Here is a 16,897-nt window from a genome sequence, read left to right on the forward strand (position 1 = left end):
CAATGTTGGAATTTCCCCATTGGCTGTTGCTCTTTCAAAATGAAATGGCACAGTTTATATTACGTCCTTAGGGGGCGTAACAGAAACTGTCTCGTCCCAAAATAAGTTTTAAAAACACACATTTACTGATTGAAGCGTCTCACACGAAGGCTGCGACGCTGACAGGAGCACCAACCCACGGATATAAAGAGACGCAATGGATCCAATTTACCTGCCTGCACGGCGGCTAGCAGTTAGTTAGCATGGCTAGCATCATTAGCATAGGTGTGCTGTGCTATGAGTAGCCCATAAACTGTATAAAAATAAGGTGTAGCCGTGGTGTTTCTGGTTTAACAGCCCCGTGCTGGGCAGGTCACAGGTGTGTTTACAGTGTTTGTGTGCTCTGAGAGATGTCACAGCGGTGACAGACTGTTAGTGTAGCATGCTAATGGATGAGACTATATGTTTACAGACAGATAGAAACAGATGAAAAAGCAGGAGTTAAAAGATAATTAGAATAGTTATAATTAAAATAAGTTATATTTCAATTCAAACATCCCAAGATATGAGTGGAAAGTAGGCAATTGTTCTTGTACATTTTAACAACAAATTTTACTGGGACCACTACAGAAAATTGCAGATGCACACTTAATATCCAGGAATTCACATTATAGACACTACCACTGACTATCCCTGTAACAAATTGGCCACAATTTCACACATTGACCATACACAGTCGGTCCAGCCATATATGAGGTTTTTACTTCAAAGCTTTACCTCAAAGCTTTTTACACTATTTTCATCTCCCAGTGCACTTACTGTGATCCTGGAAGTCATAGGTGGAGTTATTGGTCTGACCTGCTGGGATACTTTGGGAGGGCTGCACGTTGATTGATTGAGGCAAATCTATACCAGGTCACACCTGGCGTTTAAAATATGAAGATATAAATTAAAGATAACACATGCATACTGTGTAGGCTATCTCCACGCTGTGCCTTACTCAGAAACACACAGAAGGGATTTGTCTCATTTATCATATCAAAAGAAATGGTAATGTTATCTGCTGTGAGGTGGGTTTGAGACAACATGATTTTATTTAAAACCTAAATTTAGAGGGCCTCGTGGCACCATGCCTACATACAGTATACATGATGTAAAACAGATTTCTGTGTGTTACTGGTTGTGTTTTAGGATGGGAGTAAATTCAGTGAGGAACGAGAAGAGTGCACTCGATAGAGTTCAGATCTCCACCAGGTGTGTACAGTCGAGATAGGGGCGAAGATAACAAAAATGGGGATGTATTCATCCTGTATTGTTCCTAACTTTAGTGGATCATAACATATCGGAGATGGAATTAATCTGCAGATGCTGCAGTTCAAGATTAGACCAAAGTTTTCTATGGATGTCAGTTTTTGAGTCACGACAAAGGCCAAAATGTGGCCTGCAACAGACTAAGTAAGCTTTGTTTTTTAGCCTAGCCGATTACCGGACACGCCTTTTGCTATGTCGTAACAGATATCGTAAAATGGCGAGGACTGCTAACAAGATGAAAGTGTAAGCTTTTGGCATTATACAATAGGTTTTTCAAACCTCTCACAAGAGATCGTTGAGCATACAGTGATAAATGTGCACTACTGATAAGTCAAGTAGTATGCAAGATTAGCTGCAGACAGATACACACAGACACACAGACACACACACACACACACACACACACATGACCAAACACATGATCTCCTTCCAGGCTTAAACTTGGTGGAGATAATGAGTATCCACACACACTACATCAAGGATGACTTGACAGTGCACTCCCATCTCAGCTGGCCCCTGAACTTTTTTTCTGCCATCAGGTTTGTTTGAGGAATTCTCAAGAAAAACAGATGTTGCTTGCCATGATGCCTGTTCAGCTTGCTCTTGAGAAAATAGACGCTGTGAGGGCAGAAGTGGTGCAAGACAGACAGCAGAGATGGATGAGACACTCCCATAGTGCTTTAGGACTTACACTCTGACTAGTTAGCTGGTATTTTAACTAAACACACTATTAGTGTTTGCTGTCTATATTGTCTACTGTAAAAGGTGAATGCTAGTGGTTTCACAGCTTCTGATCTGTTTGTGCAGAATTTTTGATTGCTGAAAGAGAGAAAAAAGTCTATATTTTTGAATTAACAACTGTTAGAATAAGGCGGCACTACAAAGCTGATAGATAAAGATGTGTGAACGTTATAGGAGCATCACTGATTTACAGATTAACTTCTGTAAATCTGGTGATGCTAGATAAAATCACATTGTCAGACTAGGTTTTAGTAGTTTATGAGCTGACATTGAAACCCACAATGTATTCATAATGTTTGTATGTAATTGAACAAGTGTAAGAAGGCATTACTGAACATTTGTGCCATTAAAAATCATGCCCAGTGAAATTAAATGAAAATGAAAAGGAGCTGAAAACCATTTGTTTTCACCAGAATTGTATATGAAGCAACTCCTTAATCTCAATTATCTTTCGTTCTTAAATTTTAGATTTTTCATTCATGCCTTTTCATATGCAGGGTGAATGAGGGTTTGATACTATATACAGGTGCATTAAATTATACATTTTCCCATAACAATGAGTAGATGGACTTATTTTGACACATTTGATGGGAGGTTATTCAAGAAGAACCTAATGCAGGGATTCTTATTTCTGATTGCAGGGGCAGCATAAGAATAGTTTAACATTGACATTGAATGTCACACTGTGAAGTTTAATGCAGGATGTCTCTTTCACATTCGAAGGGAGTACTTCATCATCACTTGCAGACAGACATTTGTTTCAATAGCATCTTGTCCATGAGTTCATGGTTAAGTTTACAATGAAACTCAAGAGTATTTATTGTCTCAAAAAGAGAAGTTGGCTTCAGTCACTTCACGCTTAACTGAACAACTCCCCTCAATATTTAATGAGAGTCTGCTATTAATTTGGCTTATTTTAACATATTAAAATAATTTATTCTTAGATTCTACAATGAACAAAAGCTTCCACACTGAGAGTCTGGCTAAAGGATATTGCATAAATCAAGGTCAAGCACAGCAAGAACAACCTTGAATCAATAAGATTTGGGGAAGATGCAATAATTTAAGAGAATCTGAAAAAAATCTCAAGTCAAAACAAGGGACTGAAACATCTTTGAAACATTCAGAGGAAGGACAAAATTTACAAAAGTTATTTATTAGGCCTTTCGTCAGTGTGCATAAACTTTACAGCATGAGAGAAGCAGTCGTTAAACCTGATTGAAGACAGGTGTTACCTGATTGGTACATAACCTAGTGAGCAGAGGTATTTAGTGCCTTTTTTTCATTTCTTTCCTGCAATACAAATAAAGTTTAAGTTAATAAACGCTCAGCCTAGTGTTACATCTGCTACTATTTGTCAGAAGAAAAGACACATTTAGACACAGAGCCTCCAGTATACATAAAGAAACAGACTAACATGGTTTAGAATATAATTTATTGTCCACAGAATTGGACATTTTACCTTTGGGCCAACAGATGGCAGTATCATTATTAAATTATGTATAAATATATGTATTCATATAAAGAAGCAAGTGCCTGAGTTTTATGACTACAAACTTTTTTGTGTTACACATTATTGATAGTTAATAGTGTGTGTGTGTGCGTGAGTGTGTGTGTGTATTTTGTGAGTATATTTTTGACTTTATATTTTATATTTTAAATGTACATTTGGTATAATAACAATTGTCATACAAACCGGAGGAGTCCAAAGTCCATTCACTGTGAGTCCTTTTAGAGTTCAAATAAAATGTTCTAAACTTCCTTTAAAATATTGAAAGTCTTCTTGGCTTTTTTTTCTTCACGTCTTCAATTAAGGTGCCATAATGCTTGAGTTCAACAACAAACCAATGAAAGCAGTTTTGGAGTCAGACTATTTCTTGCAGATGTGGAATCTACCAAGTTAGGTAGGAGGTAGAGGTAGGTAATGTTGCTATCCATCCCACTGAACACAAAATATATCATCAAATACATCCATCTGTACATTAGTACACATTTTCCTATATATAAAGTTTTGCATATCTAATCAAAATAAATTTGAATGAGCACAGTGAAAAAACAAATGAAATATTGTTTCCCTATCTGACTTGCAAAAAACACAGGCATAGTCTATATTTAGCCTAAATCTTTCCCACACTTCCTTTACAGGACAAATTTGTCGAATTGAAAAATCTTGAAGGATACTCATGGTTACCATTGCTCCAGTTTGAAGGCTTTTATACTTTTGTGTACTTGTGTGTATTTATATAATTCCATTACTTTATGTTTCTGAAACTTTCTTAATATATTTGCTAAGTATATTTTTAGTAATCTTGTATTATTAATAGTTACGTTTGTTTAAATAACTTATTCTGCAAGTGTTTTTGATGTGGGAGAAACAGAATTTCAATTCAATGTACTCTAGTACCAAGAAATGACAATAAAGGAATCTTGAATCTATTATTAATGTAGTATTTATTTTGAATACAACAAGCCTTTTCCCACTGTTAATCACCCATTATAGAAGACCAAACTGTAAGTGTACATCGTTGTATTTGTTTTTTGGGGGTAATATATTAATGATAATATATTAATCATATATATAATTGATATTATCTACACTGAGAGGACAACACCCCCCCCCCCCCCCCCCCCCAAAAAAATATGTGTGTGTGTAGCCTTAGCTTCTCTCTTTACATATATGCTCGAGTGTGTGTTTGCAGTCTTATAACTATGCCTCCCAGCACATCTCCATGCATGATGCCCTAACAAGAGTGGTCTAACTGCACAATGTTGCCCTGAGGTGATGAACAAAAACACTGTTTTAGTATATAAATAAAAACCAAATGTCTTTAAACAATCAAATATACATCTTTACATACCCCTAGACATGCATATATAAGTAATTATAGTACATACACTCACCGGCCACTTCATTAGGTACACCTATGCAATCTAATACAATCCAATACAACAGAAAATTCTACATTTACAAAGTTTATACATGTTCAGTTTTTGTTGACATTGTCAGAAATGTGATAATTCTGCTTTATGTTTATTACTGAGGTCGTAGTGGGTGGTGGTGTACTGGAGTGCATTATATTGAAAAGTGTTCCTAATATTTTTCCCCCCTTAATGGGGTGGACATAATATTAGGAGCAGTTACTTTATATCCTAGAAAACAGCGCCCTCTCCTGTCGCTATGACAACAAGACGCTTGCTAACCCAGCTAGCATCGGGGCTAGCATCGCCTCAGTTCCGTCCATTTTGTTTAGCCTAGCTAGCTGTGTAGCAGAGATGGATGACGGTGACGAGCCGGGTATAGTCCTCTCTCACAACACTTCTTCGGGCTCTAAGTCGGGCGGGGACAAGATGTTTTCCTTAAAGAAGTGGAATGCTGTAGCCATGTGGAGCTGGGACGTTGAATGTGACACTTGTGCCATTTGTCGGGTGCAGGTGATGGGTGAGTCTGGGGAGCTGACGGCGTTTAGTCGGCTACTAGCTCAGTCAGTGAAGCTAACATGGCTAATGTTACCCGGCGTTAACTAACAGTTATCTGCAGTCCCAGGCGTCGTGCAACTGTAACGTGTCTTTTTTCATTTGCAGACGCTTGTCTCCGATGCCAGGCGGAAAACAAACAGGAGGATTGTGTGGGTAAGATCATGTCAGCATTTAAAAACTTGTTAGTAGTGTTTAGTGTTTAGTCATCACACGACTAAAGCTACTCAGCAGGTTAATCCAACCAGCTAACCTCGGCTAGCTGTCACGGAAATCCACCAAGCCAGATAATCACAGAGGAAGGAGCTTTAAATTCCTCTTTTTACCGTTTTAATGTCAATCAAATGTACTTAAATCAGCCAGAATCTGCACAGAGAGACAGTGAAACACATTATTTAGTTATATAACGTTTGAAATGAATGTGATAATGACATAAGTCAACATTTGATAAGAGCTACATGCAAAGTAACTGTTATATAACTAATGTGAGTAAAGCAGTGCAATGCATAAAGACATATATCATGAACCAGTTAACAGTACAATATACCAGTGGATTACTGGATACCTACACTATAAACCACTGACATAATCTAAATTAATATAACTGACAGTTAGTGCTCAGATGATTAATTGATCATCAGAATATAATGGAACAATTTCGATAAATTGATAAGTTGAACAATATAGCAAAAACATTTTCCAGTTTCAGCTTCTCAAATGTGAGCAGACGCTGCTTTTCTCTTACATCAGTTTAAATTTGTCTTGATTTTGAGCACTGGCTGAACATAACAAGAAAAAGATGACGCAGTAGCCTCTGGGGAATTGTGAAAGGCCTTTTTCTCTATTTTCTGACATTTTATAGTCTAAATATTTAATTGTGAATATGAAAAATCATTTAGGGATTAAATGATATTGAAATAAATGGTAAGTTGCGGCTTTACTGATAGTATTCTGTTCTGGTGCTGTATTGTTGTCACTGAAAGTTTTAGACTGTAACAAAAACATGCTTTAGGATAGTTTTTAAATGTAAAAAACTTCACTCAATTTGGATTACCTACTGTCATTTATTCTGTACATGGGGTTATTCCAGCTTTTTTTATAGCCATCTTAGAGTAAATATTGTAAGCATTATTTATATGAAGAAAGATATAACAAATACCATATTTGTAAGTTTCTTTTTTTCTGAAAATGTATCATAACCAGCTCACTATATTATAATTTCTCCTTTTTAGTAGTCTCTGTAAGCTTCCCCACTACCTTGTTTCACTGCACTGAAGCACAACACCAAGAGATGTGATTTTTGCAAAAGGGTGATACTGAACTGAAATCATAGTGTACATAAAAGTGCCAGTTAAAAGATAATCAGTTTTATTCCCTGTTGGTGCTCGTTCATTATCTCTCACCATGTCACTCATCATGCTCTGTCCGTCTCTGTCTTTCAGTCGTGTGGGGAGAGTGCAACCACTCCTTCCATAACTGCTGCATGTCTCTGTGGGTGAAGCAGAACAATCGCTGTCCCCTCTGCCAGCAGGACTGGGTGGTTCAGAGAATCGGCAAATAAGCTCCACCTCCAGGCAGTCTGATTCTCAGACTACACCTGAATGCACCCAAAAGTGGTGTCAGACTTGACAATGATCATTACAGAGCCACTGTCTACAGCTCCCCTCCTACATATGATTGCATGTTCCAGTACTCCAAGTGGCGAAGGAGGAGTATGGCCAAAATAAAGCAGCGCAGACTCCTTGGTCACCGATTGGTTGATATGACCTGGAAGGATGAAGAGTCGTGAAGAGATGGATGAAACTTGTTGCAGTGTTTGGTCATTTGTTAGCGTTACATTATTGTTGGTGGTGGTGTTTGGCACATCTTGAATATGTGACTGTTTTTTTAAGAATAAAAAACATTGTGTATAGCTGTAAACATTGTGTCCAGTTTGTGTATGTATTACTTGTGTGGATAAGCTTGGCAAATAATTCATATAAGCAATATAAATTGATGCAGCTCTACAACAGATATTCAATACCAGATTTGAGAAAGAATTAAAAGCTGTCAAGTACTAAAATTTGGCACCAAATTCCTGCTAAAATTGCTATGCAGCTTTTCTTTTTCTTTCATCAGACAGTTTCTGAATCAAAGCATAATTATGCAAGTTTTAGACTATTGTACAACTGCTTTTGTGGAAAATGTTTAATAATAGTTAAGTAAAAGTTCAGTTTTTATAAGATAATTTCTCAAAAATATTATAGTTTTGGTACTAAAACAGGTATCATGTCTGCAGTATAGAGCTTGAAGGATGAAGTTATCTGTTAAATACATGTTTTTTTCGCATTTGAAATAGTCACTGGGAAAGGGCATCATCTCTGACTTGGCACCTTTAACCTCATAACCACCTTGATCTTAACATCAACTATTTATCTCCACTGATACACACACTCACAAAATGGGCAACTTTCTCTGCACAGTAACCGGAGGTCTAGATTAATCCAGTTTAGGTGCCCATACTGTACATGAGATCCTGATAGACAAGATGTGTCAGAATAAGCTACTAAACAACGCCTCTAAACACCAAACAATTCCTATATGTGCAACAGACTCTAAAACCTTTACACACCACCATAAGTACTTTGGCAGTCAAAGTGAACTACCTGGAAGGCAGCCATGTTAACCACCATACCACCACTAGCGTTTATGTTATACATGGATGGTAAGGCTGGGCTATTTCCAATTCAAAGCTTAACCTTCTCATTGCTTTCAATGCAAGGCGAAACCCAGCCAAGATCAATGAAATTTAATGTGATAAATGTGCACACTGTGGAATAATTACATGGGATTTGACGATAGTTAGAATTTTTCAAACATATAGAGTGCATCAACATGTTAAAAATGTTTTTGTGGATTTTCTGCAGCTGCTGTTGTGTAGGACAGTTCGTGTTCCTTGTTGAACACAGTTTCTTTGTTGGGGGAATATTGTAAGAGGGGAAGACTGATTGGGTTAATTCACTTAGACGTGCAACTAATGACTGGAAGATCGTAGCTTCAAACCCGTTGACCATGTGGGGGAAGTGAACATGAGGCACTGCCTGACGTCTCATCCAGCAAATTTCACACGAGTAGGACCCTGAATGTGATGTTTAATTGATATTACGGCTGCAGCTAACAATTATTAACATTATCAGTTAATTCTGCCAATAATATTCTAATCATCTATGAAATTGATTTAATTAGGAAAACTGTGACAAATACGAAACACAATTGCTAGAGCTCAAGGGGATGTCAGCAAATATCCTGTTTTGTCCTGAATACGTCTGAATCCCAAAGATATTCAATTTACTATAATGTCAGACAGGAGGAAGCAGAAAATTTTATTTGAGAAGTATCTGACAAGCTTAACCATCAAATTATCAATACAACCATTACCATGTGATGCATCTTTATACAGCAACACTTCATACCAACTGTGTTCTCAAAAGATAACAGAGTTCATACAACATTTCTCTGACACTTTCAGAAAATATTGAACCTTTTCAGCTTTGGAAGTGTAATATCTATAGCAAGGCTGTTTAATTGCATTAGTTTACGCAGGTGTTCATGTTATTTTGTTCACACGATGTATAAGCGGAAGTGTGGCAATAGTCCACTGTCGTACAGAGGAATATTGATGATCAGTATGTATCTCAGGGGCTTTTAAAATCATTGTTGAACACTGATGAATGTTCAGCAATGACTGCGCCTACAGCTGCATCACTGATCTGTTATGAACATTAATTTCTTAGGCTGCTTAATTACTGTTAAGTCAGTGAAGTCCTCATTCTTTCCCCTCTAGTAAGTATGAAGTGTACCTACTTCATTGCATACGACACACAACACACACAAATTGCTCTCTCAGTGGCTTCTTTATCTCTTAACAAGCCATAATCAACCATAACTTGTTTAGGTCAGGATGTGCCACCTCATCATGTCATGCTGGCAGCCCAATTACTGTGCACAGGCACTTAACATCTTCTAAAAATAGACAAGCCTAAATCCTCTTAAGTTCAAACCACATAAGTTACTTTCCCTGTGTGCCGTCTACAAATAAGCCTGCATAGACACTTAGCTACCAACAAATCCCCAAGGACAGTTGTACTTTTAATGGTCGTAAAGAGGCGTGGCACAAGAGGCAGAGGATGTTCAGGGTGCAGGTGCTTGAGGTGCTCACTCTCTGACTGGAACCTGCAGATGAGTGAGCTTGAGTGTTTTAGTTTATCTGGCCCAGCTGCCTACAGGCGGGCCACAGGACACATCCAATATGGGTGACCTGGTGGGACTAGACAACCTGGTGGCAAACACGGCCTACCTAAAGGCTCAGCAGATAGATCGCAATGAGCTGAAAAAGAAGAGAGCCTCCCTGACGCTGCCCAAACCAAATAAGTCCTCTGCTCTGCGGGCAGCAGCAGAGGAACAGTACGAGTCACTGTGTGAGCAGCAGCCTATTGGAAGGAAGTTGTTCCAGCAGTTTCTCCTTGCCTCGAATTCACAGTATGTGGCTGCTGCTGAGTTCTTGGAGGAGCTGAGTGAGATGACCTTTGCCGAAGCGGAAACCAAAGAGACGGCCAAATGGAGAGTCCTTGCCAAGTACTGTCAACCTGAGTCCAGGAGTTTTCTCTCTTACCTTACAGGAGAGGCTGCTGAGGGATGCAAGAAGTTATCAGACGAGAACTTTGACGATGCGGTCGTGAGCAAGATAAGAGAAGCCACACGGGACTTCCTGAAAGGCAAACCTTTCTCTGAATACCTGGAAAGCATCTACTTTTATAGGTTTCTGCAGTGGAAGGAGTATGAGAAACAGACGATCACTGACAAATACTTTTATGAGTTTCGGATATTGGGAAAAGGTGGCTTTGGTGAGGTAGGTGTCCAGCATTTTATGACAATCTCAAATTGCTATTTAGGAAACACCTTGATGAACTCACAACTGAGTGAAAGACAGTGCAGAAATATATTTTAGGATGGCATAGAGACAACAAACAATAAAAGAAGAACAGCTAATGAATAAAACTGTCTCGCAGGTGTGTGCGGTGCAGGTGAAACACACAGGCCAGATGTACGCCTGCAAGAAGCTGGATAAGAGGCGCTTGAAGAAGAAAGGTGGCGAGAGGCTGGCCCTTGTGGAGAAGGAGATCCTGGAGAAGGTCAACAGCCTTTTCATCGTAAACCTGGCCTACGCTTACGACAACAGTACCCACCTGTGCCTGGTCATGGACCTCATGAATGGAGGAGACCTCAGGTTCCATATCTACGACCTTGGGAAGCGGGGCATCCGTATGGATCGTGTTGTTTATTATACGGCCCAGATAACCACCGGGATCCTCCACCTGCACTCGATGGACATTGTGTACCGTGACCTGAAGCCTGAGAATGTGCTGCTGGACGGTAAAGGCCAGTGTCGGCTGTCAGACCTCGGATTGGCTGTTGAGCTGCCAAAGGGCAAAATGATTTGCCAGAAGGTTAGTGTAATAACCTGTCCTTTGGCTGAACCTACCTTTCTGTGACCTTTGCTCCCTGAAGTTCACTGCACTGTTCTTCCGCTCATCTTCCCTCCCTCTTAATATAGTATATTTGTTCACACACTACTACAAGTAGCTTACCAGGAATAGATATGATGGGTCTTAATCCTGCTCTGACCAACAACATACAAGATCATAACCCTGTTTGGCACAAATTAATCTTATTAAAAGGTGCCTGACCCCATCCCCACTTGGACGCTGCATCGGCCGGGAAATGTATGGAACACTGACCAGAGCCTGTTAGCATTATCTGGCTAATCTTTGTATCACTGATACCAACGATGGCTTCCACATGTCTGTACAAGGAGATGAGTCAGGAGATTCACAGCGAGTCTCCATTCACTAGAGATGGGATATAAGCGGGACAATGAAGCCTCAACTGTCAGCTGACAGACCTGATGAAGTGTACCTAATGCAAACATTATCTGCTTTAACAATGTTTGATTGTCAGGCCCCCATTTAGATTTTTTCACATTGCATTCTTGTGTCTGTATTTGTGTCTCCACGTTTCATTATTTAATTTAGTTTTCCATCATGTGGATGCAGGTCAAGATGCTCTCTAACAGACTGAAATTATTTCTAAACTAGATAAGTCTGTCTGGTCTCACAAACTTTCGTCCACCTTTGAGAAAAGTGTACATCATATTGACCTCACCGCGGGACCTACAATAGTATCTTTTAAAATCTCCTTGTAGATGAGTTTTAAGCATTTTAAACTCACTATAGCATACATATTTGTCTTTTGTGTTGAATCTTTGTCTTTCAGTGTTTATACTGTTTATCTACACTGCTGTTTATAGCAGTGGTTCCCAACCTTTTTAGCTTGTGGCCCCTCAAAATGAAGCAATGTATACTCATAACCCTTTGTCACCAGTTGTATATGCCTGTCCATCATTTTTAGAGGCCTATCAAGGTAACATGTTCAAGTAATTCACAAGAAAAAAGCAAAGATTTATCTTGTGGGGGTCCTGACCCCCAGCTTGAGAACCATTGGTTTATAGAAACAGAAGGCAGCGCCATCACAAAAACACAGTTGTCCCTGGCCACCAGAATTTTAATAGACCTAAAAACCTCAACAGACTGTAAGATTGCAAAACCTTTGTATACCCTAAATTATGGAGAAAGATTTGAATCCTCCCTTATTCTTCTTTTTTCTCCTCTCTCTGTGTGTCGTCAGGCCGGTACGTCAGGTTACATGGCTCCTGAGATACTGAGGCAAGAGAATTACCGCATGTCTGTGGACTGGTGGGCTCTGGGCTGCAGCGTCTATGAGATGGTGGCTGCCCGTTTGCCTTTTAAAGACTTCAGAGAAAAGGTGCTGAATGACGAGGTGACCCGCCGCACTCTGGAGGATGAGTGCAAGTTTGACCACAAATGCTTTGATTCTCCCACCAAAGATATCATCAGCCGGCTTTTGAAGAAGAGAGTGCACCAACGCCTTGGGTGCCGGTAAGTAAAAAAAACCCTCAAACTTAAGTTCCTTACATGAGGTTCGTTGGTGTAGGTGTAATGAGTAACACAGTTCATTACCTGGCAGCAGCACTTTTGATCCAATTAGATGTCTAATGTCCAATGTTTAACTCTCCCACAAAACAATGAAAACATGCTGTTATCCTGCTATTATACAAGTACCACCTAAATTAAAAGTCTACACAACAATGTTCAGATGTTCAGAGATCAGAGAAATTATATTGCAGAAGCAACAGATTCCTGCCAGCACAAGGGGGTGCTGAATTTATGAAAACATACTCTGACATTTGTTGAAAACACACCAGCCAGATCATGCACTTAAACAAGGAAATGAGATCACAACATATTCTGTTTTCTCTCAGCTGGGTTCCCATTAAATACAATTAAATTAAATCTATCGTTCGTAAGTTCCCCAATTTGGTGTAATTCTAAATCTCTTCTGAACTGCCCCTTTTAAGTGATTTTATATACTTTAATGTACTACATACTTCCTCCTCATTTTGCAGCCACATTCTGGTTGATGCAAAACAGAACCAAAATTAAAAAAAGACAACAACCACATAAAGCCAGACTAGACAGAGAAAAATACAACAATGTTTCAGCCTATATCATTAAAAAAAGAAAAACATTTAAAAAAGCGTATGGCTGAGAATGGCAAAACTTGATATCAGACAGAAGGGTATTCTGCTAACAAGCAGGAGAGTTAAGTTGTGTAATAACTGGGAACCAGGTACTCTCGACTTTTTCATGAAAACCTTGTGTGTTGCTTGTTAATCTTTTCTTTAGAATAAAGTAATCTACACGTGACTTTGAAATGAATCAGCTGCATTAATTGAACCAACCCCTCCCCCCACACCTCATCAGTCAACTCTACACCAACATCTGCCTCCCAGGCATGTTTGACATGGATTGATGATACAACAGTCATATTAGAAAACAGCAGCACAAATTTTGAGACAAGATGTTTAGAGTCAGGATGTTGTTTCATTAAAGCATAAAAAGAGTGTTTCTTGAGTTGGTTTTCAAAAATTATTTTCAACAAAATTTCAATAATTTAAAAAGTGGGCTTGTGGAAGGGCGAAAGTTTCTCTCAGCCCCATATAAGATGCAAAGTGATTATTTATATACAAGTCTGTGATGGTTGTCAGACTTTTATCCTTCCAGTAAGTAAAGGCTTGATCAAATTGGGATTAAATTAAATTAAATTGAAACAAGATTGAAACAAACAGGAGAATATACAGAAAATTCAGGTGCTTGAACCACCCTTTTAATTTGTTTTCAAATTTTAAGTGAGTTTTGCAGGACAAAACTATCTTCCACCAGATGCAGTTGAATAATCCTCACTGGAAAACAGAAGAGCTGAAAGAGAAGTTTCTTACTGCCCGTGACTCCAATTGCAGCCACTTGGGTGTATCGGAGAGCTCACTTGTATGAGGGAACTGATCTTACCAATAAATTAAGGATGGGACATCTTTCTTCTTAGATGGAATTGGGTGGGATTTACATGAAGTCACCTTATTTTATGCACTAATAAGAATAATAGAGTGAGCGAGACGTCAATAACCATTTTTCACATGTCACAGTAGGAAAAGCACAGGTGTAAATTATCACATTAACGATGGCTCACTTCTATTTAGCTGCATCACTTTCAGGTTTTACCCAGAACCATAGTTAATGTCCTTAGTCACACACTTTTACTAGAATGACATTAAAAAATGTTTGCTGTGAAAAAAGTCCTATTAAGCAAAGTCTGTACATGCTCACAGAGTTCTGAGAAGAGCTCTAACCAGGCTAAATAATTGAAAAACCTGTGGGATGTACCATGGGTGTGTAGGGTACTTTAACTAGTTTGACCTCTTTTCTACTTGTATTTCATATATATTTGTTGATTTTGTTATTTTATTTCACTATTATTTCTCTTATTTCACTGATAGTGGATGTCTTATTCCCTGTTTTTTCCGTCTTGCAACTGTGTTAAGAAAAGCATATACAGTAATGAAGCAATCAGTTGTATTACTCTGTTAAATTAATTAATGAATAATGTAACCTTGTGAGAATTTAATATATCACAGTATGTCATCATCAGATGGATTTTTGATCCAACCTTTAACGCCCCCTAATGAACTCTTTTTATTGCCCAATTGCACTGTTTCACCTGCCCCCTATCAAGTAAAACTGTCCAATTTTTCAATAGTAAAATCATTACCTGTTATGTGTCTTTTTTGGACAAGTGGTGACCCACGAAACCACGTGTTTTTCAAGAGCATCGATTTCCATCGTCTGGACGCAGGGCTGGTGGAGCCCCCCTGGGTGCCAAAGTCCAACGTGGTCTACGCCAAGGACACAGACGAGTTCAAGGTCACCTCTGAGGTCAATGACGTTAAGCTCGATGCCAAGGATGAGAAATTCTTCAGGGAATTCAGCACAGGCGCAGTCTCCATCCAGTGGCAGAAGGAGATGATTGACTGCGGGTTGTTCGATGAACTGAATGACCCCAAACTGAGCAGCCATGATCGTGAAGCTGTATGGAGATCCAGGACGTGCATCATTTTGTAAGCAACTCAACTACTCACCAATATTTGCATGTTTTTGAACACTTGAAAACATGCAAATGTCCTTTGATTTAATTCGTCTTACAGATATGAAGTGCCCGCTATAACGCTATACACTAAGCACCTTAAGTACCAACAGCTTTGCCTTTTGCCTTAAGCCTTTTGCCTTAATCTTTCTAAGAAGAATCATCTTGGAAGTTAGAGTCAAACATGATGGGACATCTGTCTCGGTGGTAAAATAAAACCATTGCTGCTTTCAGATTCATGCCCGGATGGTAACACATGCTGACATTGTGCCGCTGCTTCATACTTTGCCCTCTATTCCTGGTGAGACAGCAGATCCCAGTGCGTTCATAGTTTCCATTACATCACTCGGCCATTTTGGCAGGCTTAAGTGTTTACACGTGTTTGTAAACAAGCTGCATACTGGCTGTGTGTCACTGAATAGCAGCACAATTATGATCAGTATTTGCAGTGATGCGACACACCGGTTTGAAAGAGTTAAGTGTCACATAAGATGCCATGAAGGCCTTTTGCTCATGTGAGTGGACCCACCGCATGTGACCTCAGTGCCACAGACTGATGTCTCTCAGTAGCAGACATTCACCACTAAGTGCCGCCAGACACCCGTGAAGTGCATTCAACCTCCCGCAGCACTGTTCATCATCACCATCCCCCATTAGCCTGGCTGTGCTGCTCAGGTATTTACAAGCACTGGATGACTCGTTCAGCTTTACCAAGGGGATGCAGGGAGACAAACTGTCCTACTTTCCCGCTAAAAAAAAAGATATTAACAGCTTTAACGAGGCATTGCCAACCCCCTTTATTGCTCCCCAAATCATCTTGTGTTTACAGGCAATACATAACATAATTAAAAGATGTGAACTACTTACAGCATAGCAACAACAAACAACATCGCTTGTTTCTGAAAACCTAATCTATGCAGCCTTCACAGAAGGTTACTTCTTGTATCCATATATGGATCCTGCTGCATGATAGCAGAACATTTATCTCCAATTGCTGTTAATAAATATTGTAAGTATTGCATAATCTTGGATTTTTCAGCCCCTGATGGACAACAGTGATTACAGTCAAAACAAACTCTACTACAGCTTTTACTTGAGGAACTTCTTCATTTTCAGGTGTTTTTTCAAACATTTTTGCCTTGATTTGATAGCGAGCAACAAAGATCCTTGTCTGGACTCGAACCAGAGGCGTTGCAATGAAATGATCAACATCTTAGATCTCCGGGCCACCCAGGTGTCTTTTTTTCTGACTCAGATGACTGATTTTACCCGTGTCCAGCCTTAAATAACAATGTACTCAAAGCATGTCCGTGCCAATCAAATTTTGTAATATTTAAATGTAATTTTGTAATTTAATATTTATTTTTCAATTCTTTATGTGACATATTTTGATTTGTAATGATTGAGCTCATGTATTTTAAATGTTTCTTATCTTTTTTAATAAATGTTTGAGCAAGAAAAGAAAGATAAAATAAAACCGATTTTCAAAAGGCTTGAGTGGGGAAAAAAGCAACTCTCTTACGTCATATCTGCACTGCGTGTAATGATTTCAGTAGAAGACTTCCCAGAAGTCTTCTACGTGATGACATTCAAAGTTACAGGTTAACAGTCCGGCAGTTATTTTGTTTATCCTCTTGTTGCTCAACTCAGGTGCATCATCTATCAGCATCTATCAGCAAGGATCAGTTTGAAAAACAGGAGGGCGCTTGTATCTTTAAAACATATCAACCACAGTACGTTCATACTTACGACATAGTGTCACTTCAGTGTTTGATTCTGAGTGCATCACCCATCACTT

The 16,897-nt window shown here is 39.0% G+C and overlaps 2 protein-coding genes across 2 annotated transcripts; both read left to right on the forward strand.

The window, feature by feature from the left end:
* The first annotated feature begins 5,242 nt into the window (after positions 1–5,242).
* rnf7 (ring finger protein 7) lies at positions 5,243–7,425 on the forward strand. The gene is made up of 3 exons (XM_067594498.1): positions 5,243–5,470; positions 5,614–5,661; positions 6,948–7,425. Exons 1-3 carry the CDS (start codon positions 5,305–5,307, stop codon positions 7,064–7,066), a joined length of 333 nt encoding a protein of 110 aa, XP_067450599.1. The 5' UTR covers positions 5,243–5,304; the 3' UTR covers positions 7,067–7,425.
* Positions 7,426–9,286: 1,861 nt separating this feature from the next.
* On the forward strand, positions 9,287–16,544 carry grk7b (G protein-coupled receptor kinase 7b). The gene is made up of 4 exons (XM_067594499.1): positions 9,287–10,393; positions 10,554–10,991; positions 12,229–12,500; positions 14,753–16,544. The coding sequence occupies exons 1-4, from the start codon at positions 9,794–9,796 to the stop codon at positions 15,075–15,077; spliced, it is 1,635 nt and encodes a 544-aa protein (XP_067450600.1). The 5' UTR covers positions 9,287–9,793; the 3' UTR covers positions 15,078–16,544.
* The last annotated feature ends 353 nt before the right edge of the window (positions 16,545–16,897 follow it).

Source organism: Thunnus thynnus, chromosome 7 (genome assembly GCF_963924715.1).
Source record: "Thunnus thynnus chromosome 7, fThuThy2.1, whole genome shotgun sequence".
Classification (NCBI taxonomy): domain Eukaryota; kingdom Metazoa; phylum Chordata; class Actinopteri; order Scombriformes; family Scombridae; genus Thunnus; species Thunnus thynnus.